Source organism: Cydia fagiglandana, chromosome 7 (genome assembly GCF_963556715.1).
Source record: "Cydia fagiglandana chromosome 7, ilCydFagi1.1, whole genome shotgun sequence".
Classification (NCBI taxonomy): Eukaryota; Metazoa; Arthropoda; class Insecta; order Lepidoptera; family Tortricidae; genus Cydia; species Cydia fagiglandana.
The window spans coordinates 20,144,423-20,165,844 of NC_085938.1; the positions used below are offsets into that span (position 1 = coordinate 20,144,423).

At 37.4% G+C, this 21,422-nt stretch overlaps 2 protein-coding genes across 2 annotated transcripts; one reads left to right on the top strand and one right to left on the bottom strand.

Moving 5' to 3' along the window:
• Window positions 1-851: 851 nt before the first annotated feature.
• LOC134666141 (uncharacterized) lies at window positions 852-11,852 on the bottom strand. The gene is made up of 4 exons (XM_063523297.1): window positions 11,698-11,852; window positions 11,092-11,529; window positions 8,524-8,722; window positions 852-1,055 (listed from the first exon to the last, which is right to left on the bottom strand). Exons 2-4 carry the CDS (start codon window positions 11,527-11,529, stop codon window positions 868-870), a joined length of 825 nt encoding a protein of 274 aa, XP_063379367.1. The 5' UTR covers window positions 11,698-11,852; the 3' UTR covers window positions 852-867.
• A 1,434-nt stretch (window positions 11,853-13,286) lies between these two features.
• Window positions 13,287-20,332, top strand: LOC134666118 (beta-1,3-glucan-binding protein-like). Its single transcript, XM_063523270.1, has 7 exons — window positions 13,287-13,481; window positions 14,595-14,749; window positions 16,888-17,051; window positions 17,368-17,619; window positions 18,112-18,260; window positions 19,126-19,227; window positions 20,175-20,332. Exons 1-7 carry the CDS (start codon window positions 13,293-13,295, stop codon window positions 20,289-20,291), a joined length of 1,128 nt encoding a protein of 375 aa, XP_063379340.1. The 5' UTR covers window positions 13,287-13,292; the 3' UTR covers window positions 20,292-20,332.
• The last annotated feature ends 1,090 nt before the right edge of the window (window positions 20,333-21,422 follow it).

Sequence of the window (21,422 nt, forward strand, 5' to 3'; positions counted from 1 at the left end):
ATCATCAACCTATAAAATAATAAAACAGTAGAAACTCTCTCAGGAAACATATATTTTATGGTAGTGATATTGATATAGCCATTATCAAATATTGTTCAATTATATTTCTCATATTTTTAACGGTCAACATATTCAGACAATCACAGAGAGCGCTGAAAGCTCTCCTCTCCTCCTCTCTTATTTAAATAATTGACCATAAGTTTGTTAAAAATATAATCGGGAAATTATATGATTAGCCTACCTGCACCTCTACCTATATTAGAAAGATTTTTTCCACGAAAGTTATGGAATAGCGTTTCGAATATATCATCAGTCTTTATCGATCAGATTGGCCAGTTCAGCTATATAAAAAAAGTTAAGATCGATACGGCTTTTCAATTATTAACCTTTTGAACGCCAAGAACATCTAAAGGTGTCGTTACTAGTCGTGCCCACCGCGTCAAGGACCACTGTAGTGTTATGGCGGACGCTGTCAAAGTAACCCCCACACTTACGAGTAGGGTTTACATTAGCTCCCTTGCGCCCGGGATCTTGACATTTGAGTGATGTTTGTGTTTATGACATAAAGAGTTCAAAGGGTTAAAGCTCCTTATTCTCTCCATACTTCATCCGGGACGAGGCGTCCGACACTTCAGTTTTCTATAGAAAGCATCACGTGGTCACCAATCACCCGTCATAGAAAACGAGTATCGGAAGTCTCGGTCCGGGCCCGGACCTTTCTACGCGAGTCACCCTTCAATCGTTATTACCTCAACCCAAAAGCCTCACAACTGTATTTTTCATTGTAAAACAAACCAACTGTCAGCTATAAACACATGATGTTTTCTCGTTATCATTCAATCAAACTCCCGTTTAACATCCAAGCATCTATTGCCGTCGCAAGACCTGGAACCTGGTGATCTTGAAGTACGCGATGGTCCACTCCGGAATACAGTGAGGGGTGTACTCCCGGTGAAACCTGGCGAAGACTTCGGCGAAGATCAGAGCGTCGATGTGGTTGACCGGCACCCATTTGAGCGCCAGGAAAGCCATGTCCACGTCACAGTATTTTTTATCTGAAAACACATAATATTAAAATTCATCATCCTGTCCTAGCCGGTTTCGGCATCGGCGACTGGATTCACTGGCTGGTGAGAGCGACGATCGTGAGCTCTCAGGTGGCTGACGTAGCCTATTTTTACCAATTATATGATCGTATCTGATGAGATTATACAATCACACTCGTACTAGTGGTACGGAAAACAAGAGATTAGTTGGGTACATTGGATAAGATAGTAATTTGTTGCTAGTTGCGTCGCTGACTCAAAACATTGCTCTTGTACAGTCACGCGCCGTGATTGTTACGCCATTTAGGGTTCTAGCTAAATTGGACATTCAATAGCGTACGTATGGAACAACCAATTGCTAGGACCTTAAGAGCCCTTCAACGTTCACACTAGCGCCAGAGCTAAATAATCGTGATTATTTAAATTTAACGAAAGATATTGAAAAAAGGAGGCCGCTACGTACTTTATTGCCTATGTAAGTAACTTTTGAATACATCAAACTAGTTTTTATGTTGCTGGATTCGTCATTCTATGCGTCCAAAGTTAAAACGGCCGTTTTTGTTTTGAGTTCCGAAACCACCAGCAACATAAAACTAGTTTGATGTATTCAAAAGGTACTTAAATACACAATACAGTACGTTGCGGCCCCCTTTTTTCAATATCTTTCGTTAAATTTAAATAATCAAGATTATTTAGCTGTGGCGCTAGGTGTGCACGTTGAAGGGCTCTTAAGGGTCAATTTCACCAAACGAGAATTTTTGTCTAATTTCCATGGAATTTTGAAATACCAACATTACACAAAATAAAATATGCTGAGAATTTGGTAAAAAATATAATAAATATTAATTTTCTTATGGGATAAAAATATTCATAAAACTATAAAAGTTATTTAAATTTAAAATTTTGGTCAGCGCACGGGAATTAGTGTGTCCATGGAAATTAGATTTTACTAGGACGTAAATTAAAACACGGCACGGGAATTGTTTTCTTAACTTATTTTGGTACTTAAAACTATTATTAATGTATATTTTAATCTACAATAATATACTGCAACCATACTGAAGTGGCATCGGACATATTTACCTTCTTTAATTTTATTTTCGAACGACAAATCTACGAAAGTATGTTACACTAAAAACTACGTATTTGACTAATCCTTTCCTTTATTTTAATGGCAACTAATCTCTTTCTTAGTAAAATGTACATATTTCGAAACAATACTTTGAGTAGTTTCGTAAACTTGTCCGCCTTTACATACAAAACTATTCATTAAAAAGTGTCATTATGTATCTGCATGTAGATAGGTACAAGGTGTATGATCTGGTATATGGTCTTATAGGAAATGATACTAAGAAATAAATAGGGGCACAGTGAGAAGAAGTTATTGTGTAAGTTAATCTAAAGAAATCGAATATGCTGCCTTCATAAATTAATAACCCAAAAAATTGTTTGAACACATATGAGGTAAGGTGGGGTAAGACCAGTGAACGCATATATTTAGTATGGAAACCGCCTTTAGGAACATTACCGTTCAAATTCTCGGGCCAAATTAGCACACATACAAAATTACGCCTACATTTAAATAAGACGACGCGTTTACAGAGCCTGTAATCAAAGCTGGTAAACAAAATAATAGTCATCTTTATTACACTAATGGTACATAGCTAAGTGTAGATGAAATGCATATAATGTCAATAACTACCAATCATCGACATTAATCCGCTAATAACCTTCTTGCTGTACGTACTGGCCGCTGAGAGTTTGCGGTTCATATTTGATTAGAATATGACTTGGACAGGGATAGGTTTATGCCATACATTGAAGAACCAGTCAAATAATTCACGTATAATAATTTAATGCAGATTAAAAGATAACTAGTTAAAATGTTGTTATGAAATGACAGACTAACTCAACATAAGTAAATATATCATTGTTGTATAAATGTATTCCGCTATAATAAGTATTTTGTATATTTTATTATCAATCTGTATGGCAGTGCGAAGTCACGTTCAGGTATAGTCTGTCCGTTTTTTTAAGATCAAGTATGCCATTGTAATGTATGGTAAACTTGATCTTAGAATTCGGACTGGCTATACAGCCTGCAAAATTTACATGGGTACACGAATCGGGTCAAAAATGGCTTGAGAGAGAACCGACATATATGTGACGGTAGAGGGTGGATTCGAATGATCAACATTTTCAGATAATGTGTGTATTTGTTAAATTAATTCAGTGGAAGTGTATCTACATATAGGAGACCGGGTATGATTATCTCACGAGTTATAATATATCTCATGAATAGAATATATTCTAGATATCTTTCCAGGCATCCACTTAATTTCATGTCTCTCTAATAGGACAGCTTTTTTCCATAGTTCTCTGCGAATAGCATCTTGTGAGAATCTGAATGAAAAGTAATGTAAAATGATAATATCAAATTTGATTATGAATTTGAAAGAATGAGGTAGTTTTTTTTACAGCTCCGTCTCATGAAATAAAAAAGGAAAATACAAATCTGTAAGAAAGAATTCATTACCTACTACATTTATAATTATATAGAAAACTAGACGGGCCCGCAGCTCCGCTCGCGTAAATGAAATAAAGAGTTTGTCTTATGTTTAGTTAAATACCGATATTATTATGTATTGAATTGAACCCTGCCAGGGTTTATAACTGTGATAGGGACTTCTTATTTGTAACCGATATTTGGATAACTTACTTCGCAAATTTCTCAAAAAATTATGTGATTTGATAAAATGCATGATTGTATTTTTTCATCTACGTAGGTATTTATTTAAAACTTGTTTCAACATAAAATTATGGGGTTGCATTTGAATTACGCATTATAGGGAGGGGGGAGGGAGTAGGACCCCCCCCCCCCGAACCCATCCCCAAAGTTAGGAAATCAATAGTTACCACGAAAATATTTTTTTTTATTTGTTGAGGTTATGTTCAATAATACAACCAAAGCGTACGAAAGGGTAACCAATTTTGAGTTTTGTATACATATTTTTGAGCACTATGTCCGTATACATGTTTTTGACCACTGTATTTCGTTTATGACAGCGAGTCAGGTGTGTTGTGAACGCAACTTCAAACTCGCATAAAAAAACTACGCGTCTCCTAGACACGAATTGGGTGTCATTTGAAAGTGGTGACCAACCCCTATAAAATGCCACCCTTCCCCCCGCCCCTCCCTATAATGCGTGATTCAAATGCTAACCCAAAATTATTATTTATTTTTATAAGCCCAATTGCAAACACGTTCATTAGAATAATTTCCGCCTTAAGACGAATATGTACGACCACCGCCCATAAATCGCATTTTCATACAAATGTAAATAGTCCCCATTTCCCTGTCTGGATATTGACATTACTTACGACGGCTACGGTGACGCAACGACCGAAAATGAGTCCTGGCTTCCGACACCAAATCACACCATGTTTCCCGGTCTTGCGATAGCTCTCGCCAGTCGCCATGGCCGAGGTTGATCAGATCTTGAGCAACCCTTGAGCTCCAAAATATCTGAGCATGCACTTTAACTACATTATAATTTACATTATTCAGATATTTGTGAACACCTCACCCGTTCCGATATATCTGATGGTGACTGTTCAGCAAGAAGAAAAAATCCTACCTGGTCGAGTCGCATCGTATTACGCGAGAAAACAGTTCCCGAATTGGTTATATCTGTAAAGTCATTAAAGTATAATTATCACACACACATTATTACGGGCACCATCCCTTAAACTGATGGGTTCTCTGGCCCATCTCGGAAGCCGTGAAAGTCAATCTGAATAATATAACTCAAAAAGAAATTTAAAACAATAAAATACAAATTATTAACACGATAATCATACGATAATATTAATTTGATTGATATGTCATGTCATAAATGGCATAAGGCACTCGTATGGGCTATGGACTAAGGTTGAGGTTGGCAGCACTTTTTATTTTACTTCGTGTAAAAAAACTCAGAAATACCTGTATACCAACATGACAAACATAATTTAGGTTACTTTAACTTACGGATAATTTGGTCTAGGCTGTAGCACCACCAAACGAAAACAACCGAGAGTTGCCGAAAATGGGCGAATATCGTAAAATCAAGATTGTTATGAAAATTTCTTTTACTTATTGTAAATTAAATACGCATAGAAAGCGATAGTTTTTATGTTCTAGTTTTATTCCTATATGTAGATGATAGATTTAAACAGTTTCTTCTTATCATACGTGCGTTGTATTCGAGATACGTGTCAAAAACTTTTTTAGAAATTTGTAAGGCGCCATCTCTCTTCTTCGCTTGTTTTTTATCCCGTTCTGGTTTTTCAATTTTATATATATGATACCTAAACCAAGCACAAGTTAATAAAATAGTCTACTTCATTTGGCATAACACCATCCCTATTATCCTTGCAATTAAAAAAGTCGTATGTTGTTATGAAAGTCGTATGCAGTTGTTACGTTTTAGCTTAGCACGGTAGTATTGAAAACAAATCGTCATGTTTATTCCAAATTTTACTGAAGTTATCTGTTTACTACAAGTGAAAAGTGATTCCACTATCCTTGGTATGAACTAAAATAACTTCTGCACCACTTCACGACACATGAAGACATTTTTAATTACAAAAAAACGTTGTTTTTATAAATCAATTTAGCCATCCGTCACTGACTGTCATCTCGGACGAACTGAAGTTGCGAATCGAATAGTTTGTAAGCACCGCCTACAATCGAATAGTTTACGTTGGGTCATAACTGAGCGGACAGAATACTTCCATGTATATCAGTTCGCTGGGTAAGACTATCACCGGGGTAAGACTATCACTTGTATGGAATCCTCATACTGTTAGTCTTGCCCCGATCAAAATAAACTAAGTTAGTCTTACCCCGCCTTACTTTACACATAGGTATACGGGGTGTCCCTGCCCTGCGGGAAAATCTTCAAAGTGTAGGTTGGTTAAGTAATTTGTCAAAAATATCATAATCTTCCTAAAAAAAACTTGCTTACAAAATACCCCCTGGCACTGACTAAAATAACCGACTTGGTTTCACATTACATCCCAAAACTTTTTTGTAGTAGAGTAGAAGAACTGCGTTGCGAGATTTGCATCTTTTTACATGAATTGAAATGATCCCATCTCTTTTTGTAGGCTGTCCTTCTTTTCGGGTAAACATACCCATACCATACTGATACTATGTATATACATATCATAATACATCTTTATTCATATTCACATCGTCCATCGTAGTGTACCTTTATTTTCCCTACTAATTGTAAGAACTAAAAGGTAACGTTGTTATCGCATATATTTCTATAGGATTACAAACTTAATTATGCAGTTATCTTTAGAACGTGACTAATATTGCAGTATTATTAGATTTTTATTGGATTAACAAGCTAAAACCTAATTACGTTTCAAATTTGGAACTTGTGGGTATGCTAGAAGTACCTTAAAATAATATTGATTCAGAGTGATTGTGCCAGTGACAAAACTAAGGGATTTTAAAGTGTATTAATTCTTAGACTACATGCTCAAATTAAATGTTATTTAGATAGAATGTTATTGAGATTAGATGGTACGGCCGTGCCACTTTGTTTTGCTCGACTTGGCGGCGGCATTGCCGTGCCCCCAGATCCTTTGTCCTTCTTCAGGCCTCAAACTATCTCCATGCCAAATATGTATTATCAAGATGATATTGTTTCAGCGGCTTAAGCGTGACGAGATAATAGACAGACAGACAGAGATACTTTCGCATTTATAATATAGTAAGAATAGGATATATTTAATTTTTCTTGTACCTATGTATTAGAAAAGCTAATTTATAACAACTAATCTATTAAACGAGCAATTCTTGTATATATTTCGGGGATCTCGGAAACAGCTCTAACGATTTCGATGAAATTTGATCATATATGGGCGTTTTCTGGGATGAAAAATCGATCTAGCTAGGTGTCTCTGGGAAAACGCGCATTTTTGAGTTTTTAGGTAGGTATATGTTTTCCGAGCAAAGCTCGGTCTCCCAGATATTTAAACTTTATACGGCTTACGCTGTCAGCTGTCAAATTTACAAAATAAAACCATTGTAAATTTGATTCATTTTGTTTCATGTAACCTTAGGTACGGGTATTATAATATGTAATAATTCCAAAAATAGTTTTATGTTTATATAATATTTTAATATTATAATATGATAAATGAATAAGGTAAGGTGGCGCAAGACTAACAGTACGAGGATTCCATACAAGTGATAGTCTTACCCCAGTGTCGTCTTACCTCACCTTACCTTACGTATTAAAATTGCCCGGGTTATTCGGGTCCACCCTGTAAGTATGTACTATTAGTACTTATACTAAAAAACCGTTCATAGATTTTTGTGCATTCTCTGAGATTTCCTTAAATGTAAAATAGAAAGATACACGTCATATTATTATGACATATAATATATATTCAATGCCAATATATATATATGTAATAATAATATGACGTAAAGATTGCCAATTAACTTACAGTGCCCCCAATTAAAAATTTGTTGACAATAAATGTAATACTTTCTAATTCCCGTGCCACTTAATCAGCTGTTTTAGGTAAATATTCTATGGGAATTAGGGCACGGAAATTAAAATTAGTAATAAAAAAATTCGCCAAAAATTTAAATCGTGTTTAACCAAACTGTTATGTTATCGCTTACATAAAGATACATAAAGGGCTCCTAAATACGATAATTGTTTTTGAAAAGCTATGTGGGAAATAAAATTTATAAGGGGCATCGAAATTAGAAAAAAATTGTCGCCCACCCGGATTCCGAAATACTTATGCGATTTGCTCGAACACGCCGCGGCTTGACGTACATCCGCTTGCTTTGAGAATCAGCCGAATATTGCCAGTACAGGTGAGGCGGGACACGAGGCGGTTCAGATACAGACGTCGGCTGTGAGAGCCCTTTGAGTTTTGCCGACGAAATTTTACTCGCGAGCTCGGACAAAATTTAAACTTCGATCACGAGTTATTTACCACAATGAAGTTAATAGTGTATGTGCTCAGTGATAGTAAATATCATCTAGTTTAAGTATTTGACACTAAATTAGTGATACTAATATAGAATTTTTCGTAGGATTTTTCATTATGCTCAAAAGTAGATTCCGGACAGGGCACGGGAGTAGTAATTTGAGCCTTTAGGTATTTTTAAGTGTACTCTAAAAACCAATGAATCAGTGAATTCATATGGAACCCGGTGTGAAAATGTGGCTTCTTTATGTAAAAAAAAAATGGTAAGTATTATTTGATGCTAACCCGCGATTTTCATCACGGACAGAAAAAAAATCGTGTTCAGAAATTGACCCTTAAATGGCATAACAATCGCAGATCGTGATGGTATGATTCCCTAACCTAACGCCCCCCCTAATCAAGCCTAACGGCTCGGCTATGAAACGCACGCTCGAAATATGATTTCCGTGACCCTCGGGTTTACTCATACCTGCTATCCTGATAAAGTAGACCTTCCTAGGCGCGCTGATCTGTATATCACTAGGCCTCAAGGCCAGCAGCGAGCGCTGGCGATCACTCCAGTTGCGATCCAGCTCACGCATGAGGCTGGATCGCGCGGGCTTGGTCAACAGTCCACTGAGCTCGTCGTATTGACCGTCACTTATCACGTGGGTTACGCGAGAAATGGCCTAAAAAGAAGATTTAAGGATGGTAAACCTCAACTAGTGAGCACGTTTACACTATAACTCATTTAATCAGACACCATTTATTTTAGCTGCCCAACTGGCGTGAAGTGGCGCAGAATAGGGCAGAATGGCGCTCTCTTGTGTCAGAGGCCAAGATCCTCTTTGGGTCACTGAGACAGTGATGTATGTATGTATATATGTATTTATTTTAGCTAGTGAAATGTTGAACATTTTGACGTATAGTAATATTTTTTTCTATACCAAGCACTATTGACCTAGTTCATTCCATACCCAGGGATTTAGTACAAATATTAAAATATAAGCGCTGGTGATAGTGGTAATTGTGCTGCCCAAGACAAACCTGACTATTTAAATATATTTTTTTTACTAAATTTTCTCTTGTATAAATAAACTAGTTACCTATTATTTATACACTACTGTACACTGAGAGTAAAGTACAACAAAAACATACTTAAGTTAGAATTACAAAAATAAACTTAATCCGGGGACAAGGAGAGTTAACTAATAGGAACAAATTGACTTTTGCAATTTCTATTAGTTCTTGCAATTTCTATTATCTGTTTGTTGAAATTATATTTGGGATTACTGAGTTGTTTGTAGAAATAAATAAACTTTACAGAAATAGTGAAACGTCCATAATTATTACTAAAACTTCATTTTTTCCCCCAGTACAGAACTGTTTTTTAATTCCTGGTGATGATTTTTCTCTCAGTGTACGTTATTATTTTGTGCGTAATTGCAAATTAATAACAAATCAAACTGAATATTTATAGTTATAATACGCCATCAGATCACCGATCTGCACGACCCCTCGTCGCGAATTGAATAACCAACAATTTCCATTATCTGAACATCAGCCATACGTCAACGGCAAACTACAACACATTATCACGCACGTCTGAACTGCAATAACATGTAGTGTTGGTAGCAACTCGAGCCTTTTCAGTCTTAGATTTGACTTGTTTTTAAATTTGAGTCTGAGCTAAAAGAACTTCACGAGTCTTTTAAGTTTTAGGTTAAATTTTTTATTGAGTTTTTTTTAAACACAACTAAAACGGACTTGAGCCTCCGAATAGAAACTATCGTATGGGTTGTGTTCTTAATAAGCCATAAATTGAAATTGAAAATGAAAATGAAAAAAGTTTATTGTATAAAATTACACATACAGTAAATCACGTCCCTGAGTCCTGATCTAGGAAACCCTGTGTTACAGGACCCAGTTTCGTTACTTATACTAGTTTCTTTAATATACAGGGCGTCCCACAGCTATGCCACATGGAGGGAAAGTACCCTGAATATTGTAGATGGAACATTTTACTGATAGAAGACATTATTTTAATTTTAAAAACAATTTAAACTGCATTCATGATTTTTAAATAATTACATGGTTGAACCGGGAATCGAACCCGCTACAGGAGAAAAAAAAAACACCCTGTAGCTTTTTCATCCCGATCGAAAGGCTTCATCATAAGGATTATTTTTTGCTGAATAACATAGTGTCAGAAACTAAAGGAAGACCATGAATTTTAACATTTGATGTGAAATTTAGCGAAATAATCAAAAGAGAGCGGCTTAGTATTCAACAGAATGACACTCATTTTGAGCATTTGATAAATTAAATTGGTTAATTTGAATTAAAAATGTTAAAATTCATGGGTTTCTTTTTATTACCGACACTATGTTATTTAGCAAAAAATTATCCTTATGATGAAGCCTTTCGATCGGTATGAAAAAGCTACAGGGTGTTTTTTTTTTCGTGTAGCGGGTTCGATTCCCGGTTCAACCATGTAATTATTTAAAAATCTATGAATGCAGTTTAAATTGTTTTTTAAATTTAAATAATGTCTTCTTTCAGCAAAATGTTCTATCTACAATATTCAGGGTACTTACCCTCCATGTGGCATAGCTGTGGGACGCCCTGTATATACCTATTTAATTGGTAGGTACAATTGTTCAGAGAGTTACACTGAAACTTACAGATAGCTATTGTGTATAAAGACAATCCATTTTGAAATTTTTGGGAAAAAAATGAGGGCTTTTGTAAAGGACTCAAGTTATTACAAAAGAACCGGGTCTCTAACAAGTTGAAAAGAACTCGAGTTTCGACTTAATCATGTGTGTCTAAAAAACACAGTACCTAGTCGTAATGCAGAGGAACTCAAAGGACTCGAGTCTTGACCAATCACTAATATCATATGTAATGGTGGTCGATATAATACTTATATTTAATGTGTTCTTAAATGTGCATAAATATTTAAATTACACGCAATTAAATTGTGACTAGACTTACTTTTTCGTGGATGTAGGTAATAAATATTATGTAATAAATTTGGTATGTAAAACTGACTGACCTGTTTCGTGCCAAACTTAAAATCTTTTTCCCTAAATGACGGATCCCAGATAATTCGGAGCACTCGAAAATCTATTTTCGTCATTAACCATGTAAATGGGTTTTGTAATAATATCAATTTAGGTACTTTCTTCTTTCCAGGCTCTTTGGGTTTTCTGTTAAAAAATAATGTCCTCGGGAAGCCAAGGTCAAATTTTGAAAGTTTAGATAGAAATGGTAGTTTTGAGTCGACGTTCCGGGGCTTTATAGGTTCAAGGGAATGAAATTCAGTTGAATTTTGAGTAAAATTTGTTTGAAAATGTATCTTCTTTGTTGAGTTAGAAGGGACTCGCCATGCGGAGGCGTGGCGGGCTAAGATTAGGCTGCGGCGATTCACAGCCACTGGGAAATGCAATGTGTTAAGAAGAATACATTTTCCTAATTTTAGTCCCCGTTCCATCTGAAACAAATACGGTGCCGTCATCTTTAAAATATAAATCAAGGTTCATCATCATCATCATAATTTCAGCCTATATACGTCCCACTGCTGAGCATAGGCCTCCTCTCATGCGCGAGAGGGCTTAAATCAAGGTTATTGTAGATATATATTTAAGCTTGTTATACATACCACAGCATTCCCTTTGAACCTCGTTGAAATTAGTAGTTAGTTTTTTGGCATTTTTACTTAGAAATAATTACTAGTAATTTAATGTGTCCATGAAGTAAAATTATTCATCTAACGCCATTCCTGAAATGTCATTTTTTGACACCGCGCCAAGTGACAAGTGGTATTTTCAGATATTTTTAAAAAGTTCGTATAAAATAGTTTTTATAATAATAAGCCATGTACCAGTTTTATACCAGTTTATGGTGATGGTTATATCAGTACATCAGAGAAATATTGAACGCCTATATTTAACTATAATAACGCACAAGGGAAGATGTATAATTGAATAATTATGACTTGAAGGAAAACTATGGGTAAAACTGATGGCGTGCAGCCGTGCATTACAACAATATGTACAGTCGCCATCATATATATCGGAGCAGCCAAGGTGTTCACAAATATCTGAACACGCCTCTATTGTCAAGGCATTAGAGTGCGCGTTCAGATATTGTGAACACCTTGGCCGCTCCGATATATCTGATAGCGACTGTACCATGCGCTGAATAAACTGACTCACAAAGCGTTGAAAACGAGGAAATCCATTGTATGTGTCTTATTAATTATTATATAAAAGTAATTATAATATTAATACTTATATAGTTCTGCAACAGTGAATTTACTGAAGTAATGAAAGCACATTATAACAGTTAACACGCCTCGTAATATGGTCGTATTATTAGTAAAGTTTCGTCAGCTGAGGATTTTGTGTACCTAAACAAATACTTTATATTATTTCAATAAATTATTTTTGTTTTACCTATCTAATCAGTATTTACCAAATCACGGATATTATGCTGTTTTCGATTCTGCAAGATTGCAATCTAATGGTCTATCATACATAAATATCATATCATATCATCTTTTCAGTTGGTATAAATATTAAGTAAATCATATCAGAAAAATTGCCAGTGCAGCAATTGGATTGGATATAACTGGTGAGTTTTTATGTTATCTTAAAGTTTGGCTTAAATATTGATGTATTTTTGGACAATAACAAAACCGTGTTTACTTATGTTAGTTGGGAAGTATGTTGTTTGTTTTTCCATGAGTTAACGATGTATTAACGTTTTGTAATAATATGATAACTGTAATGAAAATGAAATTTTATTGTGGAAGATCTAGGTATATTTCCTGTTTGATCATACAAACACAAAATTTAAAAATGGGTGCCAATTAATTACCCTTCAGGAAAAATAAGTTTCCAGAAATATAATAATATCTTTCTTTTTTAATATCACTTATTTACACGCATATAAATGCGATTTTAATTTGTCTCTTAAAAATATAATAAAATGGACGGCCTTTTATAGGCCTCCGGCCGGCTAGTTAAAGTCACGCTGTATTTTTCCCGCCAGTTACGGATAATACAAACTTAAGTGAGTGTAATGGCTCCTCTACACGATGGGCCAACGCCGGCCACTCCAAGGGACGCATTTATGCGTTAGAGGGAGCAAGTGATATTGCTATCTCACTCTACCGCATGGCTGCGTCCCTTGGAGTGGCCGGCGTTGGCCCATCGTGTAGAGGGGCCATAAACCGATTTTTTTGTCAGCACGATGTGGGCGTCATTATTTTGGCTGGCCGCACTGGCAACGCTCAGTAGGGCGTGCACGCCGAGCGTCACGACTGTGAGCGGTTCACACGCCCCGGCCACCGTCTGCTCGGGCGATCTGATCTTCAGTGACGAGTTTAACGAGTTTGACCTTGAGAAGTGGCAGCATGAGAACACGCTTGGTGGCGGAGGTGTAAGTAATTCTTGAAATTTTGATCCTTTATATAAAAGAAAAGATGTTCGTGAAACATCAGCAGTAGGAACTAAATTCGCGTCTTTAGGAAAACTTGAGGAGACTTGAAATGTAAAAATATTTAAAAGTCTTTCACATTTTGGATAGGGAGCTGAACCTAAGAAGCAGTGACGTCAAGTTTCAATTTCCGAGTCTCCAATAGGGATGTTTCCTCTATTTAAATTAAATTATTTCACACCGTGGACGAAATAAAGCACCAGATAATTATTAGAAAAACATCGATAGCAGTTATTTTTAAACACAATTTCTATTTAATAAATCGGATAGAAATATAAAAAGTAGGTGAGTTTACCGTGACGTCACTACATTCGTTTTCATATAAATTCCATATTAGCAAATCGTTTTGACAGTTCTAAAAAAGACAAAAAAAAAGAAGCTTTAAACTCTCGCGTTTTGTACACACATTCAATTACACAAACGGGTCTACCGCGATATAATTTCATTGTTTTTACCTTTAATTCCGACGTTTTAGCTGAGTTGCACCAGCTGTGGTCACGGAAAGACTATAAACTAATTTTTAATTTATATTTTTTTTTTTATAAACTAGTTTAGTGTTGTTTTATTAATATTTCCGTTGACATTTGTTGGGACGTCAGTCTTTCCGTGACCACAGCTGGTGCAACTCAGCTGAAACGTCGGAATTAAAGGTAAAAACAATGAAATTATATCGCGGTAGACCCGTTTGTGTAATTGAATATGTTGACTAATCCTATTGGGAAAGTAACCTATTGGGTGTAAGGTCAAGGAGGGAACAGTGGCACAGTAGAAAAAAAGCCGGGTACAATGACTCACTGAAACTTATTTCAACTCGAGAGACGATATTTCGGCGACTGAGACACTGTTCGAACTGAGCCACTGTTTCCGCCTACTGTAAGGGAATTTAGGGGGGATGATGCTGTGTTGTATTTGTATGTTTGTATGTCACTAGAAATCCTGCAACACACGACACGGTTCCTGAAACTCTAAATTGAAATGTCCATATAAGGATTCTTTCCTATTATCCTTGATAAAATTTCATATTATTTCTTCTTATTATCTTTCATTATCTTACAGAACTGGGAGTTCCAGTACTACAGCAACAACCGCACTAACTCGTTCGTGCACAGCGGCAACCTGTACATCAGGCCTTCGCTGACGGCCAACCAGTTCGGCAACGCCTTCCTCGCCAGCGGCACTTTGAACATTCACGGTGGAGCTCCTGCTGATCAGTAAGTTATTCAATATTTTAGCTCTGTATTAAGCAATGGCAGCAAAGGGGAGGAGGGACAGGAACAACATCTTTGTGTCCCGGCTTATCTCGCCTGCACGTGGTCCTCCTGCTGTTTAACGGAAGAGATAGCAACAGAGAAGGAAAACTTGAAACAAACCCGGCTCGGTGCCAGCTGTTATGCACCTGCAGCCGACCCGACTCCGCGCGTACTGAGTTACTGACTTGTCTTTCCCGCGGATCTAGTCGGTGTGGCCGAGAGAGAGCCACATGTCTTGGGCAACCCTGTGTCTCTTCGTTTGTATCCCAGGCAATGCAGTGTCTGTGAAGAGGAAACTTCACCCACGATGATTTGCCGCGTGGAAAACACTACAGCCATGAAAAACGTTGTCGCCCTGCCTGACACTGTTTGTATAGTCTGCAATAGGCTGAAAGGCCTATGATTGAAGCAATGGCATCAGGAAGCCTAGCCTAGATGAATTATTGATTATTGTTAAGGTGACAGTCCATTTTCAACGACAGCTGCACTACAATTCATTTTACTATGGAAATTGACAATAAGAACACCAACGAGTTCGTAATAATGGTAACGGTCAGAAATGGAAGGTTACCCTTAATCGTATGGCATGCATAAAGAGGGCCAATCAGAGTATAGCTCTAAAGTCGCTAAGCCAGGTAACCCACTCAGGCGTGTCTGAGTCCAAATCTTCAGCTGGTCCAGAATCCGAGTGGAGGGGACAGCGTTGGAAGAAATGATCAGTGGTCGCTCTTCCTGCCCGCACTGGCAGATAGCCATTTGCATGTATGATGGAAAACGTCAATCGAAATTTAAGTAATGTACATAAATAGTTACGAGATTTTTCGTAGCATATAAGCATGTCGATGTACAATTGTCATTTTGGCTAGAGGCCCCCTGCTCAGCGGCAGCCTTTATGATTACGCGGCTCCTTGCAGCATAAGTATCTTTGCGAGGCCTTTATCATTTGCTAACTAAATAAACTTGTCACCTTTTGAGGCCACCACTGCATTTGCTCTGCTAACGTAATATAAATAAAATATATTTCTTGAGCCGCATTCAGCTCTTTGAACGAGCAATGAGCCGCCATTGCACGTTCATAAAGCTTCCAGTCTCCCAACACCACCATACGAAAAAAAAAAACTAATTATCTAAATTAAAGTAAGCTGTACCGTGTAACAAGACCCGGTCGTACTCTAAGTCATTTACAGTGCGCGCTGTACAGTTGTGGAACAAGTTGCCGGTTTCCCTTAGACAGTCACCGTCGGTAGCTTCACTCAAGAAAAATTTGCATAAGTTATGGCTCTCCAATGACTTGTGTTCTGGTTGAGTACTAAGTATTTTTTTTTTATTATTATTAAATTGTGATAGTGTATATATATTTATATTTATGTGTGTATCTTTATTAATATGTATTATATATGTGTATAATATGTAGGTATATATTATTATATTATAGGCTATAGGTTTTAATTATTTACTTGCGTAATAATTGAACCTTAGTTTACTTTTTTGTACATAGTGTTCGTTTGTCTATCATGTTTGTTTTAATTTACTCTCAATTGCTCAAAGGTTGACTGGAAGAGATCCCTTATAGGGATAAGTTCGCCTTTGTACATTATATATATTTTTTGTTCCATTGTAATTTAACCTGTCTTATGTACAATAAAGTGTTTACATACATACATACATAAAAGCAATCAAATTAAATTCTTCTTTTTGGTTGCCGAATGCCGAATCTGTCTATTCTTAGCCATTTCTTAGCGTGGTTTCTTCTAAAAAGATTTCGATCCCTTGCCTCGCTCGACTAGGTATTTCAATGTTTACTCGTGTTATTCATTCGCATTAAGTAATCTTATCATCCCGAAATAAATCGGGGGTCAAGATTAATCGTTACTTAATTGCTGACGTAAGTATGTAGGTAATTGTTTTTGCTCTGCAATCTGTTTGTTTAATTACATTCATTTTAGATAAGCGATGTAGGCGTGCCGTAATGAGGTGGTCTTTCTTAGAAGTTTTGACTTTATGAACAAGACGGAGCCTATATTTATGATTGTTACTAATTATTTATTTTATTAACACAAAGGCGACGCTTTAAGTAAAAAAATACCCATTTTCCATAGATGTACAAACCCGCAATGGTGGGGCTGCGAGCGCACCGGAACCGCCACCAACGTACTGAACCCAATCAAGAGCGCGCGCGTGCGCACCGTCAACTCCTTCAGCTTCCGCTATGGACGCCTCGAGGTGCGCGCTAAGATGCCCGCTGGAGACTGGCTGTGGCCTGGTAAATATAATAATCTGATTGATGTACATAGTTGGACCAATCAGATGTTCAATCATCGATCCTGAGCTCAGTCAATAAGTTGTTCAATTTTCGCTACGGACGCGTCGAGGTGGGTGCCAAGAAGGATATGGAGATGATTATGACATCAAAATTTAAGTTTTGGCTATAGGTAATTTAGATAACTAAGTAATCCATACTATGTATAGCATATCTCCTCAAAAACTTCATCCCTCATTCTCAAAACAAAATCTCTTATGAACCCTGAACCACTGTACCAGTAACCCCCTGTGCTCCAACTGAAATTTTCCATTTAAAGCTATCTGGCTGATGCCCGCCCACAACGTGTACGGAACCTGGCCTTCCTCTGGCGAGATCGACCTTGTGGAGTCCCGCGGCAACCGCAACATGCTCAGCAACGGCCTCCACATCGGCACCCAAGAGGCCGGCTCGACCCTGCACTACGGGCCCTACCCCGAGCTGAACGGCTGGGATCGCGCTCACTGGGTCAGGAGGAATACCAATGGGTACAATAGCAACTTCCATCGCTACCAGCTTGAATGGACGCCAGGTAACTATTTGACTTCAGTGTTGCTAACGTTACACCCATCGGACAAGTAGACAAGGACAAATTATTTATTTTAGATTTTCTTCATGAATAAACTAGTACCTACTAAAAATATAACCTTGATGTATTTACGTATCTAAAACAAGATCAGGAGGCAGCACAGCAGAAAACATATAACGCATGATCTTGATCAATGAAATCAATCAATGAATGAAAAATCATGCCTGCTGTATTTTTAAAGGTTGTCGGATTTGTAACCTAACGCTCTGGTCAAATCACAATTTTAAATCATTTGACAGCCCACTGTTTGGTTACTTGTAAAATTAAAATTCGGTGTACGCGATCGCCAACCCGCCTGCCAAGCGTGGCGATTATGGCATTCACCCCCCATCCGACACGTATGGAGGTCCAAGGGGGAGGCCTATGTTCAGCAGTGGACATCTTATGGCTGAGATGATGATGATGATGAAAATAATCTCTGCTCCTTCTTTCCAGACTTTCTAAGGTTCAGCATCGATGACGTGGAGCTGGGCCGCGTCACTCCGGGTAACGGTGGGTTCTGGGAATATGGCGGCTTCGGCCAAGGACGGGACATCAGCAATCCTTGGCGCTACGGCTCCAAGATGGCGCCTTTCGACCAGAAGGTACTTTTACAAACAGTCTACTTACAGGAACTGGGTCTAACACATTTTATCGTATGGTTAAGAGAATCAAAAGCAATTTTTTACGCTGTACCCTTGTATGCGGGTTACATTTGTTCAGTACTTGAGACTCAAAGAAGAAAAACGAAATACCTATACAGTATGTGTCTGACCATGGCGCTTTAATTCCAGGGCTTGATTTTACTCGCTAAACTAAGCTACTTTTACTATGGGACCAACCCTAAAATCGGGGAAAAATGTTAGGCTTTTCCATAGAAAACGTTTGACATCTGATCAGACACAATGTATGAAAACGTAAAAATTTTTTTCGGGATTTCGCGGTTGGTGCCATAATAAAAGTAGCTCAGTTTAGCGAGTAGAATCGAGCCCTGGATTTAAAGCCCGATGGTCAGTAACACCCTGTATAATGTGGGATTTAATAATTAATAAATAACTAGATTTGAACCAAGATATGTCTGCAACGATTTTGATAGCACTCCTAGTGCAAGTATTATTCTAAATGTCAAACTTCTATGAAATTATGAAGTATATTTAAATGACACTTGTACTGCGTGTGCTATCAAATCGTAAGCAGACTTTTCTTTGGTCTAACTCCAATGTTACCTATTTTATGGCTCCTCTACACGATCAGCCAACGCCACTCCAAGGGACGCAGTTATGCGGTAGAATGAGATAGCAATATCACTTGCTCCCTCTAACGCATAAATGCGTCCCTTGGAGTGGCCGGCGTTGGCCCATCGTGTAGAGGAGCCATTACATTGACCACTCGATGAGCCCAAGAAAACTAATTAAAGACAAATAATATATTTTGGTCTACTTATAAACATTTATTTATTGTTTGCTTCAGTTCTACATCATCATGAACCTGGCGGTCGGCGGCACCAACGGATTCTTCCCCGATGGCGTATCCAACCCGTCCCCCAAGCCTTGGTGGAATGGCTCTCCTACTGTAAGTTTTTTCTAAGGGTCTATCTATACCTGCTTACAATAATAATAATAGGCCTTTTCATCTGTGTCAGATACCTACTTACAATACAATATTTACAAATACTCTTTCTTGCACACCTCAATAAATAAAACTACTTATCTACTGATGTGTTGACAAAAAACTTGCAAAATCATGAAATTCTCTACATTAAAAAAATCGGACATTTCACATGGAAATAGTTTACCTATTTTTGGTATATATTTGCTATGGAATTTTATTAATACTTCCAAAAACATTTAATAAATCATTAATAATGAAATTTTTCTTAACCTGCACCGGCTGTATTTCTAGTGTTACCCAATATTGAAACGTTATTAATCCGAGAGAGGAAAAGGCAATAAATAGAAATATAGCCATGAACTAAACTATATACCTACCTAAGTTGTAAGTATTTTTCAAACAGCGTACGTTGGAAGATGTTCCATAAAATTTATAATTTTATAACCATAAAACCTTCATCAGTAACTGGCCGGAAAAAGCACAACAAAGGTGGAGATCAAGGGGAGAGGATTTACCCAGCAGTGGGACACTATAACGGGCTAAGAAATAAAAAACTAAAAAGCTTTTATCGCTGACTGTACTTTTCTTTCCACGGGCAACTAATACTCGTCGAGACAATTCTAAAAATCCCAAACACAATTAGTTTTCGTTGTTTTATCACATAGTTTCTATGGCCACCTCCGGTCTCCATAATCAGCTCGGCTCCATGACACCATAATATTGCATTGTCACCCGACTTACGTATGTATGCAAAATTTCAGCTCAATCGGAAACCGGGCAGTGGATCAAATTTAACTTGCAAGATTTGATTACAGACATACAGACATCGGTCAGATGAAAGTAAATAAAAGCTCGTAAAATACTATAGGCCCTCTTATTCTCAAATATATATATTATTTAAATTTCAGGCTATGACAGACTTCTGGCTCGCTCAGAATGCGTGGCTGCCGACCTGGAACCTGGACGTGAACGACGGCCAGGACGCCTCTCTGCAGGTCGACTACGTGCGCGTCTGGGCTCTCTAACGACCTTCTTTCTTCACTAATTATACTCACCGCAATACTAATTGGCGAATGAGGCTATAATGCTATCTCCTTTACTTTTTTTAAGCCCAACCAAGAGCGAAAGAGATGGCGTTATGACCTCAGGCGCCATTTGGTGATGCGGCTACTATAGCAGGGGTGATATATAGGATAAACTCCTCAGCGCGCTGTGTTCAGGTGTGTTATTTGCGGAAAGACTCAGAATAATTGGAAAATTCCTTGGATTAGACCAAGAGTAGTCTGCAACGATTTTGATAGCATTACGCACTTTACGCAGTGCATGTGTTATTTATAGGTCATATATGTCATCATTATAGTCATCATTTTTATAGAAGTTTGTTTAAAATAACACTTGCACTGTGTGTGCTATCAGAATCGTTGTAGACTTATATTGGTCTGACTCTAAAAAATCTATTTTTATTTTTATAAATACAAAGAAGTTTTGCAAAATTTTATGATTTTGGAAACTTTCCGTTACCACACCGGTAGCTGTGTGTAAAAATACATTCAAATGTACCTACGAAATACTGTAAATAAAAACAAATACAATTTATTCTCGGTTATTTTTTTACAATTACCTAAATATCATCAATTTCAGGATTTTCTTTGCCAACACTGTTATCTGCCGACAGTAGGCCAAGCACATGATTGGTGTGACAGTATCTCGCCGAGAGATAGACTACCCGTTTTTAGGGTTCCGTACCCAAAGGGTAAAACGGGACCCTATTACTAAAACTTCGCTGTCCGTCCGTCCGTCCGTCCGTCCGTCCATCTGTCACCAGGCTGTATCTCACGAACCGTGATAGCTAGACAGTTGAAATGTTCACAGATGATGTATTTCTGTTGCCCCTATAACAACAAATACTAAAAACAGAATAAAATAAAGATTTAAGTGGGGCTCCCATACAGCAAACGTGATTTTTGACCAAAGTTAAGCAACGTCGGGCGTGGTCAGTACTTGGATGGGTGACCGTTTTCTTTTTGCCATTTTTATTCCGTTTTTTTTTGCTTTATGGTACGGAACCCTTCGTGCGCGAGTCCGACTCGCACTTGCCCGATTTTTTACTAACAGTATTAATTAAAGTGATACGGGTAGTCTATCTTGCGGCGAGA

Coding starts and splice junctions, on each gene's coding strand:
- LOC134666141 (XM_063523297.1), bottom strand. CDS start 11,529: ATGGAACGGGGACTAAAATTAGGAAAATGTATTCTTCTTAACACATTG. Junction 8,723..11,091: donor TTAAGTTTGGCACGAAACAG/GTCAGTCAGTTT, acceptor TCTTCTTTTTAG/GCCATTTCTCGCGTAACCCA. Junction 1,056..8,523: donor CTACTTTATCAGGATAGCAG/GTATGAGTAAAC, acceptor ATGTGTTTTCAG/ATAAAAAATACTGTGACGTG.
- LOC134666118 (XM_063523270.1), top strand. CDS start 13,293: ATGTGGGCGTCATTATTTTGGCTGGCCGCACTGGCAACGCTCAGTAGG. Junction 14,750..16,887: donor GGTGGAGCTCCTGCTGATCA/GTAAGTTATTCA, acceptor CATTTTCCATAG/ATGTACAAACCCGCAATGGT. Junction 17,052..17,367: donor TGGAGACTGGCTGTGGCCTG/GTAAATATAATA, acceptor TTCCATTTAAAG/CTATCTGGCTGATGCCCGCC.